The sequence below is a fragment of the Coregonus lavaretus genome, assembly GCF_964263955.1.
Source record: "Coregonus lavaretus genome assembly, chromosome: 12".
In the NCBI taxonomy this organism is placed as follows: Eukaryota; Metazoa; Chordata; class Actinopteri; order Salmoniformes; family Salmonidae; genus Coregonus; species Coregonus lavaretus.
Window position 1 is genome coordinate 7,548,650 of NC_139999.1, and position 25,398 is coordinate 7,574,047.

Genomic DNA, 25,398 nt, shown 5'->3' on the forward strand with positions numbered 1-25,398 from the left:
TATCTACAGAAATAAGACGGATCCTGATTCTGTTGCCTGTTTGAGTGTTTGTTAATAACCTACTGATTCCTTGGAGCACCAAACCTCACGCGGCCACAACATGTCGGATAAACAATTTCACAAATGTGGCTGTTTTTTATATTTTGCTATTCCGTAATAAAGGCTTTACACTTTTTTTTTTGTTTTAAGTTCAACAGCCTCTCTTGTATTATTTATAATTTATTTAGTGTTTACACGGTTCCAAATGGTCAAAAATAATATTTATTCTTGATATACTTATTGTTATTATTATGATCATAATAATAAGTAATGTAATTATCATTAGTAGGCTTAGTATAGAAGCCTTGTATAACCACCATCGAGCTGTAGGCCTAAGAGCGCATCCTGTTTAGCCTTACATTTACATTTACATTTTAGTCATTTAGCAGACGCTCTTATCCAGAGCGACTTACATATATATATATTTTTTTTATACTGGCCCCCTGTGGGAATCGAACCCACAACCCTGGCGTTGCAAACGCCATGCTCTATCAACTGAGCTACATCCCTGCCGGCCATTCCCTCCCCTACCCTGGACGACGCTGGGCCAATTGTGCGCCGCCCATGAGTCTCCCGGTCGCGGCCGGCTGCGACAGAGCCTGGATTCGAACCAGGATCTCTAGTGACACAGTTAGCACTGCGATGCAGTGCCTTAGACCACTGCGCCACTCAGGAGACACAGGAGCCTTAATACCGTAACTTACTTAGGCCTATGTTTCAATACTTATATAGGCTACTGTATCAATCATTCATTCGGTCATGTCATCACACAGCATACGAGTCATTCATGATTTGAAATGCGATCAAGGATTTTAGTTTTTAAATAAAATCACAAAGCGACCCTTGAATCATTTAGTGTAAACAATAAATAAACCGTTCCATTTCGGAAATTGGATTCACGAATGAATGCGACTGTTTTTAGTCTTTTTAATAAAGGCTTTACCATTGCTTTTTACAACACACTCTCTGGTACATTTTATAGTTGATTTAGTCTTTTTACATTTGTTCCAAATGGTCAGAAAAATATTAATCTAACAGCACCTGTTTGGCGTAACATAATATGACGCCAAACAGGTGTGTGTGTGTATATATAAATATCCTACCTTATTTTTCTTGATCTCCAGTATTTTCCACAACTAGTCACATCTATTCCACACATCTGACTTCCCCTTTACCTCCTGAACAACCAGTAAACATGACCCAGTTTCGAGTTCACGTCCTCTGCATCCATTTTGCTGTCACATGTTAGTGTTCTCCTAATCACTTTTTAACAGTTTTGAATTTGCCTTGGCATGTTCCATCTGTCTCCTGCATTGATCTGATCCTGATGTGCAGCCTCTGGTTTGCCTCTCCTCTCCAGAACTTCTGCAGTCGGGCTGCCCTGGAGGCCCAAGGATCCTGCCTCAATAACAAGTACTCAGAGGGCTACCCAGGCAGGAGGTAAGGATACTACTTAACAATGTCCATACTAGGCTAGCGCACACCACTTAGAATGCATGCCCAATGCATTGCTTCATTAGAAGTAGCATGCTAGTGTGGCTATTGGAACACTGTGAGCAAGACTTACTCTGCTTTGTACTGCTGTTACTTTGATTCCCCACTGTTTTGACTGCACTTATTGAAATGACTGTAATGATCAGATTGAAAATGACGACTGTATCCTGTCGATCTGTTGTCCTATTCCCATTTCCCCTCCAACATACTGTACCTAGGCACCTTTTCCTTTTTCACCCAATTCCCCAGAACAGTTTTAATCAGTATTAGGATTATAATTCCTGCGTTGGCAATTAGGCACAGCTATTGTTCTGACCCATTTTATTTATGGCACTCAACGGAAAGTGGATGAGTGTTTCTAATCGGACAAGTACCGGTAGATCGTCCTTGTTTCAGTCTGTTTTCTTCTGTTGTGTGATCTAATGAACATGGCCCTGTTCTCACTATAGTGGAGCTGAGGGGGGTTAGTAGATGGTGTTAACCCTCTCCTCTAGGTACTATGGTGGAGCTGAGGGGGGTTAGTAGATGGTGTTAACCCTCTCCTCTAGGTACTATGGTGGAGCTGAGGGGGGTTAGTAGATGGTGTTAACCCTCTCCTCTAGGTACTATGGTGGAGCTGAGGGGGGTTAGTAGATGGTGTTAACCCTCTCCTCTCCTCTAGGTACTATGGTGGAGCTGAGGGGGGTTTAGTAGATGGTGTTAACCCTCTCCTCTAGGTACTATGGTGGAGCTGAGGGGGGTTAGTAGATAGTGTTAACCCTCTCCTAGGTACTATGGTGGAGCTGAGGGGGTTTAGTAGATGGTGTTAACCCTCTCCTAGGTATTATGGTGGAGCTGAGGGGGGTTTAGTAGATGGTGTTAACCCTCTCCTCTCCTCTAGGTATTATGGTGGAGCTGAGGGGGGTTTAGTAGATGGTGTTAACCCTCTCCTCTAGGTACTATGGTGGAGCTGAGGGGGGTTAGTAGATGGTGTTAACCCTCTCCTCTAGGTACTATAGTGGAGCTGAGGGGGGTTAGTAGATGGTGTTAACCCTCTCCTCTAGGTACAATAGTGGAGCTGAGGGGGGTTAGTAGATGGTGTTAACCCTCTCCTCTAGGTATTATGGTGGAGCTGAGGGGGGTTAGTAGATAGTGTTAACCCTCTCCTCTCCTCTAGGTACTATGGTGGAGCTGAGGGGGGTTTAGTAGATGGTGTTAACCCTCTCCTCTAGGTACTATGGTGGAGCTGAGGGGGGTTAGTAGATGGTGTTAACCCTCTCCTCTAGGTACTATAGTGGAGCTGAGGGGGGTTAGTAGATGGTGTTAACCCTCTCCTCTAGGTACAATAGTGGAGCTGAGGGGGGTTAGTAGATGGTGTTAACCCTCTCCTCTAGGTATTATGGTGGAGCTGAGGGGGGTTAGTAGATGGTGTTAACCCTCTCCTCTCCTCTAGGTATTATGGTGGAGCTGAGGTGGTTTAGTAGATGGTGTTAACCCTCTCCTCTCCTCTAGGTACTATGGTGGAGCTGAGGGGGTTTAGTAGATGGTGTTAACCCTCTCCTCTAGGTACTATAGTGGAGCTGAGGGGGGTTAGTAGATGGTGTTAACCCTCTCCTCTAGGTACTATAGTGGAGCTGAGGGGGGTTAGTAGATGGTGTTAACCCTCTCCTCTCCTCTAGGTATTATGGTGGAGCTGAGGGGGTTTAGTAGATGGTGTTAACCCTCTCCTCTCCTCTAGGTATTATGGTGGAGCTGAGGGGGTTTAGTAGATGGTGTTAACCCTCTCCTCTCCTCTAGGTATTATGGTGGAGCTGAGGGGGTTTAGTAGATGGTGTTAACCCTCTCCTCTCCTCTAGGTATTATGGTGGAGCTGAGGGGGGTTTAGTAGATAGTGTTAACCCTCTCCTCTCCTCTAGGTATTATGGTGGAGCTGAGGGGGTTTAGTAGATGGTGTTAACCCTCTCCTCTCCTCTAGGTATTATGGTGGAGCTGAGGGGGGTTAGTAGATAGTGTTAACCCTCTCCTCTCCTCTAGGTATTATGGTGGAGCTGAGGGGGGTTAGTAGATAGTGTTAACCCTCTCCTCTAGGTACTATGGTGGAGCTGAGGGGGGTTAGTAGATGGTGTTAACCCTCTCCTGGGTACTATGGTGGAGCTGAGGGGGGTTAGTAGATGGTGTTAACCCTCTCCTCTCCTCTAGGTACTATGGTGGAGCTGAGGGGGTTTAGTAGATGGTGTTAACCCTCTCCTCTAGGTACTATAGTGGAGCTGAGGGGGGTTAGTAGATGGTGTTAACCCTCTCCTCTAGGTACTATAGTGGAGCTGAGGGGGGTTAGTAGATGGTGTTAACCCTCTCCTCTCCTCTAGGTATTATGGTGGAGCTGAGGGGGTTTAGTAGATGGTGTTAACCCTCTCCTCTCCTCTAGGTATTATGGTGGAGCTGAGGGGGTTTAGTAGATGGTGTTAACCCTCTCCTCTCCTCTAGGTATTATGGTGGAGCTGAGGGGGGTTTAGTAGATAGTGTTAACCCTCTCCTCTCCTCTAGGTATTATGGTGGAGCTGAGGGGGGTTAGTAGATGGTGTTAACCCTCTCCTCTCCTCTAGGTATTATGGTGGAGCTGAGGGGGGTTAGTAGATAGTGTTAACCCTCTCCTCTAGGTACTATGGTGGAGCTGAGGGGGGTTAGTAGATGGTGTTAACCCTCTCCTGGGTACTATGGTGGAGCTGAGGGGGGTTAGTAGATGGTGTTAACCCTCTCCTGGGTACTATGGTGGAGCTGAGGGGGGTTTAGTAGATGGTGTTAACCCTCTCCTCTCCTCTAGGTACTATGGTGGAGCTGAGGGGGGTTAGTAGATGGTGTTAACCCTCTCCTGGGTACTATGGTGGAGCTGAGGGGGGTTTAGTAGATGGTGTTAACCCTCTCCTCTCCTCTAGGTACTATGGTGGAGCTGAGGGGGGTTAGTAGATGGTGTTAACCCTCTCCTGGGTACTATGGTGGAGCTGAGGGGGGTTAGTAGATGGTGTTAACCCTCTCCTCTCCTCTAGGTACTATGGTGGAGCTGAGGGGGGTTTAGTAGATGGTGTTAACCCTCTCCTAGGTATTATGGTGGAGCTGAGGGGGGTTAGTAGATGGTGTTAACCCTCTCCTAGGTACTATGGTGGAGCTGAGGGGGGTTAGTAGATGGTGTTAACCCTCTCCTGGGTACTATGGTGGAGCTGAGGGGGGTTAGTAGATGGTGTTAACCCTCTCCTCTCCTCTAGGTACTATGGTGGAGCTGAGGGGGGTTAGTAGATGGTGTTAACCCTCTCCTAGGTACTATGGTGGAGCTGAGGGGGGTTAGTAGATGGTGTTAACCCTCTCCTAGGTACTATGGTGGAGCTGAGGGGGGTTAGTAGATGGTGTTAACCCTCTCCTTTAGGTACTATGGTGGAGCTGAGGGGGGTTAGTAGATGGTGTTAACCCTCTCCTCTCCTCCAGGTATTATGGTGGAGCTGAGGGGGGTTAGTAGATGGTGTTAACCCTCTCCTCTCCTAGGTACTATGGTGGAGCTGAGGGGGGTTAGTAGATGGTGTTAACCCTCTCCTCTAGGTATTATGGTGGAGCTGAGGGGGGTTAGTAGATGGTGTTAACCCTCTCCTGGGTATTATGGTGGAGCTGAGGGGGTTAGTAGATGGTGTTAACCCTCTCCTCTAGGTACTATGGTGGAGCTGAGGGTGGTTAGTAGATGGTGTTAACCCTCTCCTCTAGGTACTATGGTGGAGCTGAGGGGGTTTAGTAGATGGTGTTAACCCTCTCCTCTAGGTATTATGGTGGAGCTGAGGGGGTTTAGTACAGTGCATTTGGGAAGTATACAGCTCCCTTGACCTTTTCCACATTTTGTTACGTTACAGCCTTATTAAAAAAAAAAATTTGTTTATCCTCAATCGACACACAATACCCCATAATGACAAAACAAAAAAAGTTTTTTTAGAAATGTTTGCAAATGAAATATCACATTTACATACACTACCTGTCAAGTTTTAGAACTCCTACTCATTCAAGGGTTTTTCTTTATATTTACTATTTTTTACATTGTAGGATAATAGTGAAGACAGCAAAACTATGAGATAACCAATCAGTTGTGTTGTGACAAGGTAGGGGTGGTATACAGAAGATAGCCCTATTTGGTAAAATACCAAATCCATATTATGGCAAGAACAGCTCAAAATAAGCAAAGAGAAACAACAGTCCATCATTACTTTAAGACATGGTCCATCAATACGGAACATTTCAAGAACTTTGAAAGTTTCTTCAAGTGCCGTCGCAAAAACCATCAAGCGCTATGACACAACTGGCTCTCATGAGGACCGCAACGGGAATGGAAGATCCAGAGTTACCTCTGCTGCAGAGGATATGTTTATTAGAGTTACCAGCCTCAGAAATTGCAGGCCAAATAAATGCTTCAGAGTTCAATTAACGGACACATCGCAACATCAACTGTTCAGAGGAGACTGTGTGAATCAGGCCTTCATGGTCAAATTGTTGCAAAGAAACCACTACTAAAGGACACCAATAATTAGAAGAGACTTGCTTGGGCCAAGAAACATGAGCAATGGACATTAGACCGGTGGAAATGTGTCCTTTAGTCTGGAGTCCAAATTGGAGATTTTTCATTCCAACCGCCGTGTCTTTGTGAGACACGGTGTGGGTGAACGTATGATCCCTGCATGTGTATTTCACACCGTAAAGCATGGAGGTGTTATGGTCTGGGGGTGCTTTGCAGGTGACACTGTCTGATTTTATTTAGAATTCAAGGCACACTTAACCAGCATGGCTACCACAGCATTCTGCAGCGATACGCAATCCCATCTGGTTTGGGCTTAGTTGGACTATCATTTGTTTTTCAACAGGACAATGACCCAACACACCTCCAGGCTGTGTAAGGGCTATTTTACCAAGAAGGGGAGTGATGGAGTGCTGCATCAGATGACCTGGCCTCCACAATCCCTCGACCTCAACCCAATTGAGATGGTTTGGGATGAGTTGGACGGCAGAGTGAAGGAAAAGCAGCCAACTAGTGCTCAGCATATGTGGGAACTCCTTCAAGACTGTTGAAAAAGCATTCCAGGTGAAGCTGGTTGAGAGAATGCCAAGAGTGTGCAAAGCTGTCATCAAGGCAAAGGGTGGCTGTTTGAAGCATCTCAAATATAACATATATTTTGATATGTTTAATGCTTTTTTGGTTACTACATGATTCCATATGTGTTATTCTACAATGTAGAAAATAGTAAAATAAAGAAAAACCCTTGAATGTGTAATACACTTTTTGACAGGTAGTGTAAGTATTCAGACCCTTGACTCAGTACTTTGTTGAAGAACCTTTGGCAGCGTTTACAGCCTGGAGTCTTCTTGGGTATGACGCTACAAGCTTGGCACACTTGTATTTGGGTAGTTTCTCCCATTCTTCTCTGCAGATTCTCTCAAGCTCTGTCAGGTTGGATGGGGAGCGTCGCTGCACAGGTATTTTCAGGTCTCTCCAGAGATGTTCGATAGGGTTCAAGTCCGGGCTCTGGCTGGGCCACTCAAGGACATTCAGAGAATTGTCCCGAAACCACTCCTGCATTGTCTTGGCTGTGTGCTTACGGTCGTTGTCCTATTGGAAGGGGAACCTTCACCCCAGTCTGAGGTCCTGAGCACTCTGGAGCAGGTTTTCATCAAGGATCTCTCTGTACTTTGCTCCATTCATCTTTCCCTCGATCCTGACTAGTCTCACAGTCCCTGCCGCTGAAAAACATCCTCACAGCATGATTCTGCCACCACCATGCTTCACCGTAGGGATGGTGCCAGGTTTCCTCCAGACGTGACGCTTGGCATTCAGGCCAAAGAGTTCAATCTTGGTTTCATCAGACCAGAGGATCTTGTTTCTCATGGTCTGAGAGTCCTTTAGGTGCCTTTTGGCAAACTCCAAACAGGCTGTCATGTGCCTTTTACTGAGGAGTGGCTTCCGTCTGGCCACTCTACCATAAAGGCCTGGTTGGTGGAGTGCTGCAGAGATGGTTGTCCTTCTGGAAGTTTCTTCCATCTCCACAGAGGAACTCTGGAGCTCTGTCAGAGTGACCATCGGGTTCTTGGTCACCTCCCTAACAAAGGTCCGTCTCCCCCGATTGCTCAGTTTGGCTGGGCGGCCAACTCTAGGAAGAGTCTTGGTGGTTCCAAACATCTTCCATTTAAGAATGATGGAGGGCACTGTGTTCTTGGGGACCTTCAATGCTGCAGACATTTTTTGGTACCCTTCCCCAGGTCTGTGCCTCGACACAATCCTGTCTCGGAGCTCTACGGACAATTCCTTCGACCTAATTTCTTGGTTTTTGCTCTGACATGCACTGTGAACTGTGGGACCTTATAAAGACAGGTATGTGCCTTTCCAAATCTTGTCCAATCAACGTCATTTACCAATGGAAACAGGATGCACCTGAGCTCAATTTCGAGTCACATAGCAAAGGGTCTGAATACTTATGTAAATAAGGTATTTCTGTTTTTTTATTTTTAATACAGGTATTTTGGTGGAGCTGAGGGAGTTTAGTAGATGGTGTTAACCCTCTCCTCTCCTCTAGGTACTATGGTGGAGCTGAGGGGGGTTAGTAGATAGTGTTAACCCTCTCCTCTCCTCTATGTATTATGGTGGAGCTGAGGGAGTTTAGTAGATGGTGTTAACCCTCTCCTCTAGGTACTATGGTGGAGCTGAGGGGGGTTAGTAGATGGTGTTAACCCTCTCCTCTCCTCTATGTATTATGGTGGAGCTGAGGGGGTTTAGTAGATGGTGTTAACCCTCTCCTCTAGGTACTATGGTGGAGCTGAGGGGGGTTAGTAGATGGTGTTAACCCTCTCCTAGGTACTATGGTGTAGCTGAGGGGGGTTAGTAGATGGTGTTAACCCTCTCCTCTAGGTACTATGGTGGAGCTGAGGGGGGTTAGTAGATGGTGTTAACCCTTTCCTCTAGGTACTATGGTGGAGCTGAGGGGGGTTAGTAGATGGTGTTAACCCTCTCCTCTCCTCCAGGTATTATGGTGGAGCTGAGGGGGGTTTAGTAGATAGTGTTAACCCTCTCCTCTCCTCTAGGTATTATGGTGGAGCTGAGGTGGTGGACCAGATAGAGTTGTTGTGCCAGAAGAGAGCCTTGGAGGCCTTTGACCTGGACCCTGCCCTGTGGGGGGTGAACGTCCAGCCCTACTCTGGCTCTCCCGCAAACTTTGCTGCCTACACCGCCGTCCTCAACCCTCATGACCGCATCATGGGCCTAGACCTGCCTGACGGTGGACAGTATGTAGCTGTCTTCCTCTCTCTTTCTGTCTATTCATCTCTCGTTATCTCTCACTGTCTCTCTCACTGTCTCTCTCACTGTCTCTCTCACTGTCCCCTTGTCTCTCTCTGTTTCTCTCACTTTCTCTGTCTCAATCTCTATCTTGATTTCTCTCCCTCACCAAGTCACGGACTACCAGTCCCTCACTCACTCACCTTTTACTGTCATAGTGTGCACCATATTTTTGCAAGGTGTTGTCTTGTTAATTCGAACTTATATTGAGGAAAAATATTAATTAGATTATGTTTATTGTAAGTAACTTATATACGGTTATCTTACCAAGCAGGCTGACTGTAAATCACTGTAGATAAGAGCGTCTGCTAAATGACCAAAGGGTAATGTAAATGTATATTGAATAACATAAATATTGTCATGTTGCCTAACATGCTGTTGTTGTTGTTGTTGTCCTTCTGCAGTCTGACCCATGGTTATATGTCTGACACCAAGAGGATCTCTGCTACCTCCATCTATTTTGAATCCATGCCCTACAAGCTCAATGTAAGTAGAGCCACACTCCACTCCTTCCAGGTCCCTCTCTCCTTGTCTCCTCAAAACCCATTGGAGGAGAAGGTCTGAGGGGAGGGACCTTTTGATCTTCTCCTCCACCAATACGTTTTGAGAAAGAGCAATCAAGGAAAGACCAGTTCGGAGCCATATAGTAACCCTGTCCAGTGTCCACACCCTATGATCTAGACACCATGCCACCCTCACTTGTCTGCTAGTGGGGAACATTCTTCCCCTTACCTCTCCTCATCTGTAGTGACAGTAGCTACTATAAACGCTACTCATCACTAATGCAATGAAAGAAAATGGATTCGAATACATTTACATTTACATTTAAGTCATTTAGCAGATGCTCTTATCCAGAGCGACTTACAAATTGGGTCATTCAACTTAGGATAGCCAATGGGACAACCACCACTGGGTGGGGGGGTGTAGAAGGATTACTGTTATACTATTCCAGGTATTCCTTAAAGAGGTAGGGCTTCAAGTGTCTCCGGAAGGTGGTCAGTGACTCCGCTGTCCTGGCGTCGTGGGGGAGCTTGTTCCACCATTGGGGTGCCAGAGCAGCGAATAGCTTTGACTGGGCTGAGCGGGAACTGTGCTTCCGTAGAGGTAGGGGGGCTAGCAGGCCAGAGGTGGATGAACGTAGTGCCCTCGTTTGGGTGTAGGGTCTGATCAGAGCCTGAAGGGAAGGAAGTGACGTTCCCCTCACAGCTCCGTAGGCAAGCACCATGGTCTTGTAACAGATGCGAGCTTCAACTGGAAGCCAGTGGAGTGTGCGGAGGAGTGGGGTGACATGAGAGAACTTGGGAAGGTTGAACACCAGATGGCTGCAGCGTTCTGGATGAGTTGTAGGGGTTTAATGGCACAGGCAGGGAGCCCAGCCAACAGCGAGTTGCAGTAATCCAGATGGGAGATGACAAGTGCCTGGATTAGGACCTGTGCCGCTTTCTGTGTAAGGTAGGGTCGTACTCTGCGAATGTTGTAGAGCATGAACCTGCAGGATCGGGTCACCGCTTTGATGTTAGCGGAGAACGACAGGGTGTTGTCCAGGGTCACGCCAAGGTTCCTTGCACTCTGGGAGGAGGACACAATGGAGTTGTCAACCGTGATGGCGAGACAGTCCTTCCCCGGGAGGAAGAGCAGCTCCGTCTTGCCGAGGTTCAGCTTGAGGTGGTGATCCGACATCCACACTGATATGTCCGCCAGAGATGCGATTCGCCAACTGGTTATCAGAATAATTAATTGTGTGTCGTCTGCGTAGCAATGATAGGAGAGACGATGTGAGGATATGACAGAGCCAAGTGACTTGGTGTATAGAGAGAATAGGAGAGGGCCTAGAACTGAGTCCTCAAGGACACCAGTGGTGAGAGCACATGGTGATGAGACAGATTCTCGCCACGCAACCTGGTAGGAGCAACCTGTCAGGTAGGACGCAATCCAAGAGTGAGCAGGGCCGGAGATTCCCAACTCGGAGAGGGTGGAGAGCAGGATCTGATGGTTCACAGTATCAAAGGCAGCAGACAGGTCTAGAAGGACAAGAGCAGAGGAGAGAGAGTTAGCTTTAGCAGTGCGGAGAGCCTCCGTGACACAGAGAAGAGAGTCTCAGTTGAATGACCAGTCTTGAAACCTGACTGGTTTGGATCAAGAAGGTCATTCTGCGAGAGATAGCAGGAGAGTTGGCTAGACACGGCACGCTCAAGAGTTTTGGAGAGAAAAGAAAGAAGGGATACTGGTCTGTAGTTGTTGACATCGGAGGGATCGAGTGTAGGTTTTTTGAGGAGGGGTGCAACTCTCGCTGTCTTGAAGACGGAAGGGACATAGCCAGCGGTCAAGAATGAGTTGATGAGCGAGGTGAGGTAAGGGAGAAGGTCTCCGGAAATGGTCTGGAGAAGAGAGGAGGGGATAGGGTCAAGCGGGCAGGTTGTTGGGCGGCCGGCCGTCACAAGTTGCAAGATTTCATCTGGAGAGAGAGGGGAGAAAGAAGTCAAAGCATAGGGTAGGGCAGTGTGAGCAGGACCAGCGGTGTCATTTGACTTAATGAATGAGGATTGGATGTCGTCAACCTTCTTTTCAAAATGGTTGACGAAGTCATCCACAGAGGGGGAGGAGGAGGAGGATTCAGGAGGGAGGAGAAGGTGGCAAAGAGATTCCTAGGGTTAGAGGCAGAGGCTTGAAATTTAGTGTGGTAGAAAGTGGCTTTAGCGGCAGAAATAGAGGAAGAAAATGTAGAGAGGAGGGAGTGAAAAGATGCCAGGTCCGCAGGGAGTCCAGTTTTCCTCCATTTCCGCTCGGCTGCCCGGAGCCCTGTTCTGTGAGCTCGCAATGAGTCGTCAAGCCACGGAGCAGGAGGGGAGGACCGAGCCGGCCGGGAGGATAGGGGACATGGAGAGTCAAAGAATGCAGAAAGGGAGGAGAGGAGGGTTGAGGAGGCAGATTCAGGAGATCGGAGGGAGAAGGATTTAGCAGAGGGAAGAGATGATAGGATGGAAGAGGAGAGAGTAGCGGGAGAGAGAGAGCGAAGGTTGCGACTGCACGTTACCATCTGAGTAGGGGCAGAGTGAGTAGTGTTGGAGGAGAGAAAAGGATACAAAGTAGTGGTCGGAGACTTGGAGGGGAGTTGCAGTGAGATTAGTAGAACAACAGCATCTGGTAAAGATGAAGTCAAGCGTATTGCCTGCCTTGTGAGTAGGGGGGGACGGTGAGAGGGTGAGGTCAAAAGAGGAAAGGAGTAGAAAGAAGGAGAAAGAGAGAAATTGGTCAAAGGCAGACGTAGGGAGGTTAAAGTCAGAACTGTGAGGGGGGAGCCATCCTCAGGAAAGGAACATATCAAGGCGTCAAGCTCATTGATGAACTCTCCAAGGGAACCTGGAGGGCGATAAATTACAAGGATGTTAAGCTTGAATGGGCTAGTGACTGACAGCATGGAATTCAAATGAGGAGATAGACAGATGGGTCAGGGGAAAAAGAGAGAATGTCCACTTTGGAGAGATGAGGATTCCTGTGCCACCGCCGCGCTGACCAGATGCTCTCGGGGTATGCGAGAACACATGATCAGACGAGGAAAGAGCAGTAGGGGTAGCAGTGTTTTCTGATCTAATCCATGTTTCCGTCAGCGCCAAGAAGTCGAGGGACTGGAGGGTAGCATAGGCTGAGATGAACTCTGCCTTGTTGGCCGCAGAACGGCAGATTTCCAGAGGCTGCCGGAGACCTGGAACTCCACGTGGGTCGTGCGCGCAGGGACCACCAGATTAGAGTGGCAGCAACCACGCGGTGTGAAGCGTTTGTATGGCCTGTGCAGAGAGGAGAGAACAGGGATAGACAGACACATAGTTGACAAGCTACAGAAAAGGCTACAATAATGCAAAAGAGATCGGAATAAAATTAACTAAACATCTGGGGAAGCGAGAGAGCGGGGCCTCCCTCACTTACCTTTCACTGAAACACTCAAATATAACAATAGAATACAATAGAAAAGTTACAATAAATATTTTACTTTTCAGTTTATTAAAAAGTCATTGAAAATATATTGCCTTTTTTCGATTATTGAATTGTAATTTTAGTTTACTTCCTGAATTGACTGTGAGTGCGCGTGTGTGCAATGCTTGGGTGTGTGTGCTTATCTGTGTGTGTTGAGGTAATGTGATCAATGTTATGGTGTGTAGGCTTGGGCAGTATCCAGATTGTCACACCTTCATACCGAACTTCTGCCATACCTGGATATTCGGTAATACCGGCACTGAACACAAGGGGCACTGTTTTCAAACAATATAATAATAATAATAATATGCCATTTAGCAGACGCTTTTATCCAAAGCGACTTACAGTCATGCGTGCATACATTTTTTTTTTGTGTATGGGTGGTCCCGGGGATCAAACCCACTACCTTGGCGTTACAAGCGCCGTGCTCTACCAGCTGAGCTACAGAGAACCACAAACCCCACTGATACTCTGTAATCTGAACTTTAGCAATGCTAACAACTACATGTAAAATCCTATAGAGAATGCTAACGAAATGCTAATGAGTGCATTGTGAACATTTTGTACAGTATTAGACCTAAACTATACAAGTGACTCAAAGTGCTACTCAGAGTTTTCTGCATGCGCAAAAAAAAATATTAGCCAGCAAGGCTCTTGGTCCAGAAGGAGATTCTCTGCTGTTACCAAGCGAATGCTTGATTTTGGAAGAAGCTAACCACGTAGCAAGATAGCTAACTAGCTACTAAATTAGCAAACCAAATGCACAACTGCAGAGCATTTAACACATTTTAGACAGTTAATAGTTATAAGACAGCTAGCTGGAAAACATTTAGTTGTGAATTCCATACTGAGCGTGACGTATGTTGTTGAACGCTGAAAGCTGAACAAGGTTTATTGTTTTTGTAAAGCTGACAGTGTTTTTATATAAATAAATAAATAAATAAATAAATAGGTCATTTAGCAGACGCTCTTATCCAGAGCCACTTACATGAGCAATTAGGGTTAAGTGCCTTGCTCAAGGGCACATCGACAGATTTTTCACCTAGTCGGCTCAGGGATTAGAACCAGCGACCTTTCGGTTACTGGCACAACGCTCTTACCCACTAAGCTATATACTTTTATTTTATTACTGCGGCTCTTTTGGGCTTAGTTGCTGTGAGCGCTGCCGTCTGTCCTGTCTGATCCTGCCAGATTCCGCATAGGGGGAGAGACACGGAAGCCCAGCTAGCCTAGCTAGCTATTGAACATTTCCAGCACTGCAGGAGCTGTGTTTATTTTGCTTTGTTCCGGGACATTGTGGACCGCGCTGACTTTCAATATAGCAACTGCTTGCTTGCAGAGGACTACGGGGCAAAGTGGCTACTCTTAGCAAGCAAGTAGCAAACCTACACAAGCTACTGGGGAATCCACGCCCGCCTACTTTTCATTTTTCTTCCACCCCAGTAGCCGGACGCCGCTCTGGTCTGGTGGAAGTGTCGCCGCCGTGTCGGCTCTCCACAGCCGACTGGCCGGTGCTAAAGCAGGGATCCATCCCCGAAGGGGTGTCCCCCTTCCCTGGAGAACGGAGCTGTTCTCGACCCAACCAACCAGCCATGGAGATAAGTCACTCGCCGTGGAAATCGAAGACTGATATCACTTTTGCCTTATGGCAAGGTGCTCCATCATGCTAGAAAAGGCATTGTTCGTCACCAAACTGTTCTTGGATGGTTGGGAGAAGTTGCTCTCGGAGGATGTGTTGGTACCATTCTTTATTCATGGCTGTGTTCTTAGGCAAAAATGTGAGTGAGCCCACTCCCTTGGCTGAGAAGCAACCCCACACATGAATGGTCTCAGGATGCTTTACTGTTGGCATGACAAAGGACTGATGGTAGCGCTCACCTTGTCTTCTCCGGACAAGAAGTTTTCCGGATGCCCCAAACCATCGGAAAGGGGATTCATCAGAGAAAATGACTTTACCCTAATCCTCAGCAGTCCAATCCCTGTACCTTTTGCAGAATATCAGTCTGTCCCTGATGTTTTTCCTGGAGAGAAGTGGCTTATTTGCTGCCCTTCTTGACACCAGGCCATCCTCCAAAAGTCTTCGCCTCACTGTGCGTGCAGATGCACTCACACCTGCCTGCTGCCATTCCTGAGCAAGCTCTGCACTGGTGGTGCCCCGATCTCGGAGCTGAATCAACTTTAGGAGACGGTCCTGGCGCTTGCTGGACTTTCTTGGGCGCCCTGAAGCCTTCTTCACAACAATTGAACCTCTCTCCTTGAAGTTCTTGATGATCCGATAAATGGTTGATTTAGGTGCAATCTTACTAGCAGCAATATCCTTGCCTGTGAAGTCCTTTTTGTGCAAAGCAATGATGACGGCACGTGTTTCCTTGCACGTAACCATGGTTAACAGAGGAAGAACAATGATTTCAAGCACCACCCTCCTTTTAAAGCTTCCAGTCTGTTATTCTAACTCAATCAGCATGACAGAGTGATCTCCAGCCTTGTCCTCGTCAACACTCTCACCTGTGTTAACGAGAGAATCACTGACATGATGGGAGCTGGTCCTTTTGTGGCAGGGCTGAAATGCAGTGGAAATGTTTTTTGGGGATTAAGTTCATTTTCATGGCAAATTTATATTTGTGTAATTCTCAAAACGTTTGAAATAACTGCAACACTTGAGCTGTAGTTAGTTTCAGAATGGATAGCAAGGAATAAGTTAGTCCTAATTATTTCCAAAACTAAAAGCATTGTATTTGGGACAAATCATTCACTAAACCCTAAACCTCAACTACATCTCGTAATGAATAAAGTGGAAATTGAGCAAGTTGAGGTGACTAAACTGCTTGGAGTAACCCTGGATTGTAAACTGTCATCGTCAAAACATTGATACAACAGTAGCTAAGATGGGGAGAAGTCTGTCCATAACAAAGCGCTACTCTGCCTTCTTAACAACACTATCAACAAGGCAGGTCAGTAGTGTGGTCAGGTGCCACAAAGAGGGACTTGGGGAAATTGCAGTCGGTTCAGAACAGGGAGCACGGCTGGCCCTTAAAAGTACACGGAGAGCTAACATTAATGACATGCATGTCAATCTCTCATGGCTTAAAGTGAAAGAGAGATTGACTTCATCACTACTTGTTTTTGTAAGCAGTGTTGACAAGCTGAATGTACCGAGCTGTCTGTTTTTAAAATACTAGCGCAGAGCTCGGACACCCATGCCTACCCCACAAGACATGCCACCAGAGGTCTCTTCACAGTCCCCAAGTCCAGAACAGACTATGGGAGGCGCACAGTACTACATAGAGCCATGGACTACATGGAACTCTATACTACATCAGGTAACTGATGCAAGCAGTAGAATCAGATTGAAAAAAAATTAAACAGGCACAAATACACCTTATGGAACAACGGCGACTGTGAAGAGACACACACACACACACACACACAGGTACAGACACATGCATACGCAAACATTGTGATATTGTTGTATGGTGGTATTAAACATGTTGTATTGTAGTTGTGTAATAATGTGAAATGATGTGCTGTTTTATCTTTTGTTTTAAATGTAATGTAAGTGCAGCTAATGGGGATCCCTAATAAATACAAAATACTGTAGCTAGATCACCTGGCGCATGCTGCCCAACAGTGAGTGACTCACAAGGCTCCGGTCTCTCGTCATGGTGTGCTTGTAAACAAACCCTAAGCTTCATAATAATGTGACAGGTGAAATATAGAAGGCAGTCTTCTTTATCTCCTAAAGCATTGCACAAGTTGACTGCAGGCATTTACTTAAGTATCTACAAATATTAAAATGTATTAAAATAATTAAAATACATAGTTTCAACGGTTTTGACTGTATTGGAAAAACCATCCCAAGGCTATTTCCAAATACCATGGTATACGGTATATACTGCCCAAGCCTAGTGGTGTGTGTCCTCTGTGATGGATGACGGGGCAAGCCCCCACTACAGGAGAGATAATAGGAGATCAACATGGCGGCCAGCGGGGGTCTATCCAGACCAGGGACCACTCTGTCTTCCGTCTGGGGAGGGTGGGCTGTCTCTGTCTGTCTGATCACCTTGATGGAGTGACGGTGGATCTGGAGATGGGAGAGAGTTCCTCTGTCTAAATAAAGCAGGTTTCTCTCTTTCCTGTGTGGGGCTGAATGAATGTAAATAAATAAATGATTGAATGGGACCCATATGGAGAAACATCCATCTTGGGCTTTCTGTCTTTTATTCATAATTCTCCCACTGTCGCTGCTGTGACGCTTCAGTTTCCTCTTAACAGGTGTATGTCTCTACCTTTCTCTCTCCCTCCCTCTCTCCCTCTCTCCCTCCCTCTCTCCCTCTCTCTCTCCAGCCTGCCACAGGACTCATTGACTATGACCAGCTGGAGATGACTGCCCGTCTCTTCCGGCCCAAGTTGATCATTGCAGGCACCAGCGCCTACGCTCGCCTCATTGACTACGCTCGCATCAAGAAGGTACAGACACTTTCTCCCTCCATCTCTGACTACCTACCTCCCTACCCCTCTCTCTTCACCTTCTTCTTGTCCTTCTCTTCCCCCTGCAGTATCTCCTTTGTGAGTCTGAAGGCACTTCTATTTTTCTTTAGGCCTATAGTACAGTAGCTACATTCTGCTTTATAAGGCGTTACCCAAATTGCACCATATGCCCTATATAGTGCACTACTTTTGACCAAGGCACATAGGGCTCTGGTCAAAAGTAGTGCACTATAAAGGGAATGGGGTGCCATTTGGTACGCAACCTAACACTCCCAAGATGGCTACCGCTGACCTGATTTTTATATCTGATGTAATCAAGGGGAGAGAATTAGGATTCTGCATATTACATGAGATCTCTATATAGCTGCTTTATGACTGTGATCCTTTGCCAAGGAACCATTTACACGTTATCTGACTGTTTTGGTGCTTTATCAGAAAGAGTTGACAGGGAGCGGCAACGCACCATTAAAGATGGCATTCTGTATCTTTTCTGGTTTAGAAAGCCCGTACAGGATAGCCACTCTTTTGTCATGAAAAGTGTACAGCCTTATCAAAACTCAAATTAATTGTATCCTTGTTTCAATGCGTGTTATGTTTTCAGTAATATAAACAGTATTTTCTTTCGTTGTGGTGCTGGGAATAAAAAGCCCCAATCCTTAGTGCAACTAAGCCTTGTTCGAGACAGAACGGCCCATAGGGGCAGGAGACAGAACGGCCCATAGGGGCAGGAGACAGAACGGCCCATAGGGGCAGGAGACAGAACGGCCCATAGGGGCAGGAGACAGAACGGCCCATAGGGGCAGGAGACAGAACGGCCCATAGGGGCAGGAGCCTGTGTCCGAAATCTGTCTCGCCTCCTACTTACTAAAACTACATACTGTGTACTAATGGTAGTACATACTGTTTAGAACGCACTGTTTAGTAAAAAAAAAATGCAGTAAGCAACGAATATCAACATACTACTCATCCATACTGAGATGGCGTACTATAATGCACAATCGTGCGTGTTCCCGTTCATTTTGGTGACCCCTATTCTGGTTTATCAGCTGTTGTCATGTGAGTGTGAAAAGACGATTCTCTTCCTCAATAGTGCGCGGTGAATTCTACTAGATGAAAAGCCAAAATGAGTGACTTCCTGGCATTTTAAGGCATTCTCAATTTTCAGAATTTCACATACTATTAAACGTTCTATTTTCACATACCCCAAAAGCCTACTATTTAGAACGCAAGGACATGGCCTATCTCCTGTTTCTGTAGTGTGAGGCAGCTTGATGTTCAAGTACTCTCGCTGGAAAGGACGCTAGTCTGTGGCAGTCCTTAGTGATGAATTATAAAATGGCTCCTGATCTGTAAACCTATTTACCACTTTCTGCATGTTTGTCTCTTTTCCCCCTGTTTATTCAGTTGTGTACGGAGGTGAAGGCCTACCTGCTGGCTGACATGGCCCACATCAGTGGCCTGGTGGCTGCGAAGGCTGTCCCCTCTCCGTTCAAGTACGCTGACATGGTCACCTCCACAACACACAAGTCCCTCCGAGGAGCCAGGTACGTGCTTGTTGGGGAGAGATTAGTCCCCTGTAGCTCAGTTGGTAGAGCATGGCGCTTGCAACGCCAGGGTTGTGGGTTCGTTTCCCACGGTGGGCCAGTATGAAAAATGTATGCACTCACTAACTGTAAGTCGCTCTGGATAAGAGATTGGATTAGCAGAAAGGAAAAAAATGTAGAAGCTAATCTGAACATTATTGCACGTGTAGATGATCATTGTAGTTTACCTAATGAATTGAATTAAATTAAAGCAAAATCTGGAAAGTAGAGATTGAACATATTTGTGGACAAAAGGAAAGGGGTTCTATTCAACTTACAGTTTACAGTTTAGTCATTTAGCAGACGCTCTCATCCAGAGCCACTTCCAGTTAGTTAGTGTATACATTTTATTTCATACTGGCCCCCCGTGGGAATCGAACCCACAACCCTGGCGTTGCAAACGCCATGCTCTACCAACTGAGCTACACGGGGCCACTTCTCCTGCAGTGTGCACTTTTTTTTTATTAGGTCTGTTTGTCCATGAAGGTGTTGTTGAGTTGCAAATGTCTTAGCTTAAACTCCAGACAGACCTGTCCGAATATCTCTCTCTCTCTCTCTCCTCCAGGGCTGGTCTGATCTTCTACCGTAAGGGCGTGCGTTCTGTGGACAAGAAGGGGAAGGAGATCCATTATGACCTTGAGGACAGGATCAACTTCGCTGTGTTCCCCTCTCTGCAGGGGGGACCCCACAACCACGCCATCGCTGGGGTGGCCGTCGCACTCAAACAGGTACCTTCTCTCTCTCTCTCTCTCTCACCATAAATCCATAACTCCACACCCCGTCTCTGTGGCTGTATCTCTACCTACATGTACATATTACCTGGACTAACCTGTGCCCCCGCACACTGACTCTGTACCGGTACCCCCTGTATATAGCCTCCTTATGACTAACCTGTGCCCCCGCACACTGACTCTGTTCCGGTACCCCCTGTATATAGCCTCCCTACTGTTATTTTACTGCTGCTCTTTAAAAAAAATTATTTAAATGTTTTACTTATCTATTTTTTATTTAACACTTATTTTTCTTAAAACTGCATTGTTGGTTAAGGGCTTGTAAGTCAGCATTTCACCTGTTGTATTCGGCGCATGTGACAAATACATTTTTGATTTGATTTGCACCCCCCAATTCTTCACTCTTCTCCCAAAGTGTGCACTGACACTCACACTTTTCCCTCTGTGTTTCTTTAGGCACAGACGCCGATGTTCAGAGAATACATCGGCCAGGTGATGCGGAACTCCAAGGCCATGGCTGAAGCCCTACTGGGCAAAGGATACACCCTGGTGTCAGGTACTAATCCACCGCACACCATCACTTTACTTTGCGCTTTCTAACCAATTACCTGGTGACTGTTTTTTTTCGCTCAGGAGGTATCTCATCAAAAATGTGGAAAGCGCTCACGTAAACAAAGAAATGGTATGCTCAGTAAACGAATGTTTCCCCCTCAGGGGGGACGGAGAACCACTTGGTGCTGGTGGACCTGAGGCCTAAGGGCATCGACGGAGCCAGAGCAGAGAGGGTTTTAGAGCTGGTGTCCATCACAGCCAACAAGAACACCTGCCCTGGGGACAAGAGTGCTCTGGCGCCTGGGGGCCTCAGGCTAGGTGGGTCACTCACTGTCTGGAGCACTTGGCCCAGAATATAACACCTGAGTGTGTGTGTGTGATGTACAGGCTGGAACCCTGTTTTACCACATATAGAACACCTCAGGCTGGAACCCTGTTTTACCACATATAGAACACCTCAGGCTGGAACCCTGTTTTACCACATATAGAACACCTCAGGCTGGAACCCTGTTTTACCACATATAGAACACCTCAGGCTGGAACCCTGTTTTACCACATATAGAACACCTCAGGCAGGAACCCTGTTTTACCACATATAGAACACCTCAGACCTCAGGCTGGAACCCTGTTTTACCACATATAGAACACCTCAGGCTGGAACCCTGTTTTACCACATATAGAACACCTCAGGCTGGAACCCTGTTTTACCACATATAGAACACCTCAGACCTCAGGCTGGAACCCTGTTTTACCACATATAGAACACCTCAGGCTGGAACCCTGTTTTACCACATATAGAACACCTCAGGCTGGAACCCTGTTTTACCACATATAGAACACCTCAGACCTCAGGCTGGAACCCTGTTTTACCACATATAGAACACCTCAGGCTGGAACCCTGTTTTACCACATATAGAACACCTCAGGCTGGAACCCTGTTTTACCACATATAGAACACCTCAGGCTGGAACCCTGTTTTACCACATATAGAACACCTCAGACCTCAGGCTGGAACCCTGTTTTACCACATATAGAACACCTCAGGCTGGAACCCTGTTTTACCACATATAGAACACCTCAGGCTGGAACCCTGTTTTACCACATATAGAACACCTCAGACCTCAGGCTGGAACCCTGTTTTACCACATATAGAACACCTCAGGCTGGAACCCTGTTCTACCACATATAGAACACCTCAGGCTGGAACCCTGTTTTACCACATATAGAACACCTCAGGCTGGAACCCTGTTTTACCACATATAGAACACCTCAGGCTGGAACCCTGTTTTACCACATATAGAACACCTCAGACCTCAGGCTGGAACCCTGTTTTACCACATATAGAACACCTCAGGCTGGAACCCTGTTTTACCACATATAGAACACCTCAGGCTGGAACCCTGTTTTACCACATATAGAACACCTCAGACCTCAGGCTGGAACCCTGTTTTACCACATATAGAACACCTCAGGCTGGAACCCTGTTTTACCACATATAGAACACCTCAGGCTGGAACCCTGTTTTACCACATATAGAACACCTCAGGCTGGAACCCTGTTTTACCACATATAGAACACCTCAGGCTGGAACCCTGTTTTACCACATATAGAACACCTCAGGCTGGAACCCTGTTTTACCACATATAGAACACCTCAGGCTGGAACCCTGTTTTACCACATATAGAACACCTCAGGCTGGAACCCTGTTTTACCACATATAGAACACCTCAGGCTGGAACCCTGTTTTACCACATATAGAACACCTCAGGCTGGAACCCTGTTTTACCACATATAGAACACCTCAGACCTCAGGCTGGAACCCTGTTTTACCACATATAGAACACCTCAGGCTGGAACCCTGTTTTACCACATATAGAACACCTCAGGCTGGAACCCTGTTTTACCACATATAGAACACCTCAGGCTGGAACCCTGTTTTACCACATATAGAACACCTCAGACCTCAGGCTGGAACCCTGTTTTACCACATATAGAACACCTCAGGCTGGAACCCTGTTTTACCACATATAGAACACCTCAGACCTCAGGCTGGAACCCTGTTTTACCACATATAGAACACCTCAGGCTGGAACCCTGTTTTACCACATATAGAACACCTCAGGCTGGAACCCTGTTTTACCACATATAGAACACCTCAGGCTGGAACCCTGTTTTACCACATATAGAACACCTCAGACCTCAGGCTGGAACCCTGTTTTACCACATATAGAACACCTCAGGCTGGAACCCTGTTTTATCACATATAGAACACCTCAGACCTCAGGCTGGAACCCTGTTTTACCACATATAGAACACCTCAGGCTGGAACCCTGTTTTACCACATATAGAACACCTCAGGCTGGAACCCTGTTTTACCACATATAGAACACCTCAGGCTGGAACCCTGTTTTACCACATATAGAACACCTCAGGCTGGAACCCTGTTTTATCACATATAGAACACCTCAGGCTGGAACCCTGTTTTACCACATATAGAACACCTCAGACCTCAGGCTGGAACCCTGTTTTACCACATATAGAACACCTCAGGCTGGAACCCTGTTTTACCACATATAGAACACCTCAGGCTGGAACCCTGTTTTACCACATATAGAACACCTCAGGCTGGAACCCTGTTTTACCACATATAGAACACCTCAGGCTGGAACCCTGTTTTACCACATATAGAACACCTCAGGCTGGAACCCTGTTTTACCACATATAGAACACCTCAGGCTGGAACCCTGTTTTACCACATATAGAACACCTCAGGCTGGAACCCTGTTTTATCACATATAGAACACCTCAGGCTGGAACCCTGTTTTACCACATATAGAACACCTCAGACCTCAGGCTGGAACCCTGTTTTACCACATATAGAACACCTCAGGCTGGAACCCTGTTTTACCACATATAGAACACCTCAGGCTGGAACCCTGTTTTATCACATATAGAACACCTCAGGCTGGAACCCTGTTTTACCACATATAGAACACCTCAGGCTGGAACCCTGTTTTACCACATATAGAACACCTCAGGCTGGAACCCTGTTTTATCACATATAGAACACCTCAGGCTGGAACCCTGTTTTACCACATATAGAACACCTCAGGCTGGAACCCTGTTTTACCACATATAGAACACCTCAGGCTGGAACCCTGTTTTATCACATATAGAACACCTCAGGCTGGAACCCTGTTTTACCACATATAGAACACCTCAGACCTCAGGCTGGAACCCTGTTTTACCACATATAGAACACCTCAGGCTGGAACCCTGTTTTATTATTCAGAATATAATGGCAACACATGCTCAGTGTTTTGAACTATTAGTTTATTTTATTTATTTAGCACTACTAAAAGAACCAAATGCTGCTTTAATGTTTGTCAGGACGTAAAAATAAAAGCGGTCCAAGAATCAATCTCTGTGGAACGCCACATTTTATGAATATAATCAAATCTATCCGGAGTAAACGTTAACCCTGAATTACCATGCATATAACACCTGAGCTTTCTGTGTCCCTGGTTATCACTGACATGCTCCTCCTATTCCTAACTCCCAGGTGCCCCGGCGCTGACCTCCAGACAGTTCAAGGAGACAGACTTTGTCAAGGTGGTGGAGTTTATGGATGAAGGCTTCAAGATCGCCCTGGACGTCAAGAAGAAGACTGGTGAGTTAATCTCTTTTACCAGCTGTGTGTACTTAATCAGTTAACCTAATCAGTCAAGCCTTTTCTGCATCCCAAATGCCAACCCATTACCTTCATTGCACACTACTTTTGACCAGAGCCCTATTCGCCCTGGTGCCATTTGGGACGGGCCTAAGTCTGTGTGTTTGTACATTCTGATGGTGTCCATGATGCCGGAAACTTTGTTTTAAATCTAAAGTCAGGGTTTTTTCTTATCACAGTTCCTCCATCTCCTGTAGTGATCTGGAAGAAGTGCCAGTTAAATTCATTAGCTAACCCAAAGAGTGACTCAGTCAAGAAAATGTAAGCCATTGGCGTTAAAATACAGGAAGTGACACAAAAGCTGAAAACATCTACTGTCTTCTCTCCAGGGAAACTTGCAGACTTTAAGAACTTCTTGTTGGAGGATCCAGAGACAGTGGCCCGCATGGCAGAGCTGAGGAAACGAGTGGAGGCCTTCGCACGGCCCTTCCCCATGCCCGGCTTCGAGGATCACTAGACCCTCCACACACAGAGAGAGAGAAGCAGCTCTGTTCCAATATCCAACACAAGCATACTACTTAGAATGAAGCAGCAATGTATTTGGATGTGAGTTTTAAGTGGTAGGCTATTATGGACATTGGAACTTGGTGGTGGTCAGTGATTGGAGTCAGACTCGGCGGAACCTCGCAGACTTATCCAAACAGATGGGAGACCTTGGTTAATCCTTTGATGTCATCTGTTGACCTCTGACCTAACGTGAGGGTAATTCTGTAGCTTGTAATCCCTTTTGGACGTTTCTACTCTGTATGTTTACACACAAAAAAAATCATTATTTTCCAAGTGTTATTTTCTGCATGTTTTAACATTGTAGTGTAGAAGAAAGAGCTCAACGTCACCCCTGAGAGAAATCAGTCATCTAATCTTAAACTCCCCTGTGACATTGGCTGTCACCGCAAAGGGTAGTGACTTGGATAACATTTATTTGAAGCACAAAGTCTTAAGCTGTAAATTTAACACATTGTCTTAACTTGGTGGCTAGATGTTCATGATTTGAGATTTGATAATACACGTCTGTCGTACTACCCTATACTGTTGTAAATGTGTGTGTAACCAACTCCATTCAAATTCATCTGAAGCAGACCTGGGCCCCAAATCCTATTTTAAAATCGTTCAAATATTTTGCGTCTTTGCTCTAGCCTGCCTACAGCGCCAGATAGGGTTTGCAGTTTTGTGACGGTTCTATTGTTCCATGACGTAAGGCAAGATTAATCAAGCACAGATAAAGTATATAATAATATATTTTTTCATTGAACCCAAGTCAGATCTGAAGTCAAGGGGTCCGACGCCAGAGGTCGGGGTTGACTGGTGAACTCTATAACAGGACAGTTCCCCTGTTGTTAAACCGTCTACGTATATCAGACCAGAGCCTCACTATCCTTCTACATCGGTGGTCACCGAGTCAAGATCACTTTCTCAGTCAAAAAGCAAGCCAAGATCTACTGCTCAGATTGCTTTTTAAAACTTGACTTAAAAAATATA

The 25,398-nt window shown here is 46.2% G+C and overlaps 1 protein-coding gene and 2 long non-coding RNA genes across 10 annotated transcripts in view; 1 reads left to right on the forward strand and 2 right to left on the reverse strand.

Annotated features, from left to right (window-relative positions):
* LOC311137889 (serine hydroxymethyltransferase, mitochondrial-like) overlaps nucleotides 1–24,946 on the forward strand; it is a 43,204-nt gene extending 18,258 nt beyond the window's left edge. For both annotated transcript variants that reach the window (XM_084172496.1, XM_084172497.1), the window contains exons 3-12: nucleotides 1,400–1,479; nucleotides 8,611–8,811; nucleotides 9,268–9,349; nucleotides 17,180–17,302; nucleotides 18,728–18,867; nucleotides 19,472–19,634; nucleotides 20,094–20,193; nucleotides 20,352–20,507; nucleotides 23,752–23,859; nucleotides 24,249–24,946. In XM_084172496.1, the coding sequence (XP_084028622.1) occupies nucleotides 1,400–1,479; nucleotides 8,611–8,811; nucleotides 9,268–9,349; nucleotides 17,180–17,302; nucleotides 18,728–18,867; nucleotides 19,472–19,634; nucleotides 20,094–20,193; nucleotides 20,352–20,507; nucleotides 23,752–23,859; nucleotides 24,249–24,376 (1,281 nt within the window). In that variant the 3' untranslated portion in view covers nucleotides 24,377–24,946. The remainder of the gene's footprint in view (nucleotides 1–1,399; nucleotides 1,480–8,610; nucleotides 8,812–9,267; nucleotides 9,350–17,179; nucleotides 17,303–18,727; nucleotides 18,868–19,471; nucleotides 19,635–20,093; nucleotides 20,194–20,351; nucleotides 20,508–23,751; nucleotides 23,860–24,248) is intronic.
* LOC311137890 lies at nucleotides 20,514–22,511 on the reverse strand. Of its 6 annotated transcripts, XR_014613988.1 has the most exons (5): nucleotides 22,462–22,511; nucleotides 22,344–22,424; nucleotides 21,458–22,232; nucleotides 20,794–21,309; nucleotides 20,514–20,756 (listed from the first exon to the last, which is right to left on the reverse strand). It is a non-coding gene; the product is annotated as an uncharacterized lncRNA (long non-coding RNA). The 6 variants fall into 6 exon arrangements; XR_014613989.1 differs by having other exon boundaries at nucleotides 21,458–22,424; XR_014613990.1 differs by lacking the exon at nucleotides 22,462–22,511 and having other exon boundaries at nucleotides 21,458–22,151; nucleotides 22,189–22,439.
* On the reverse strand, nucleotides 22,538–23,735 carry LOC311137892. Of its 2 annotated transcripts, XR_014613995.1 has the most exons (4): nucleotides 23,371–23,735; nucleotides 22,994–23,296; nucleotides 22,654–22,919; nucleotides 22,541–22,579 (listed from the first exon to the last, which is right to left on the reverse strand). It is a non-coding gene; the product is annotated as an uncharacterized lncRNA (long non-coding RNA). The 2 variants fall into 2 exon arrangements; XR_014613994.1 differs by having other exon boundaries at nucleotides 22,538–22,919.
* Nucleotides 24,947–25,398: the final 452 nt, after the last annotated feature.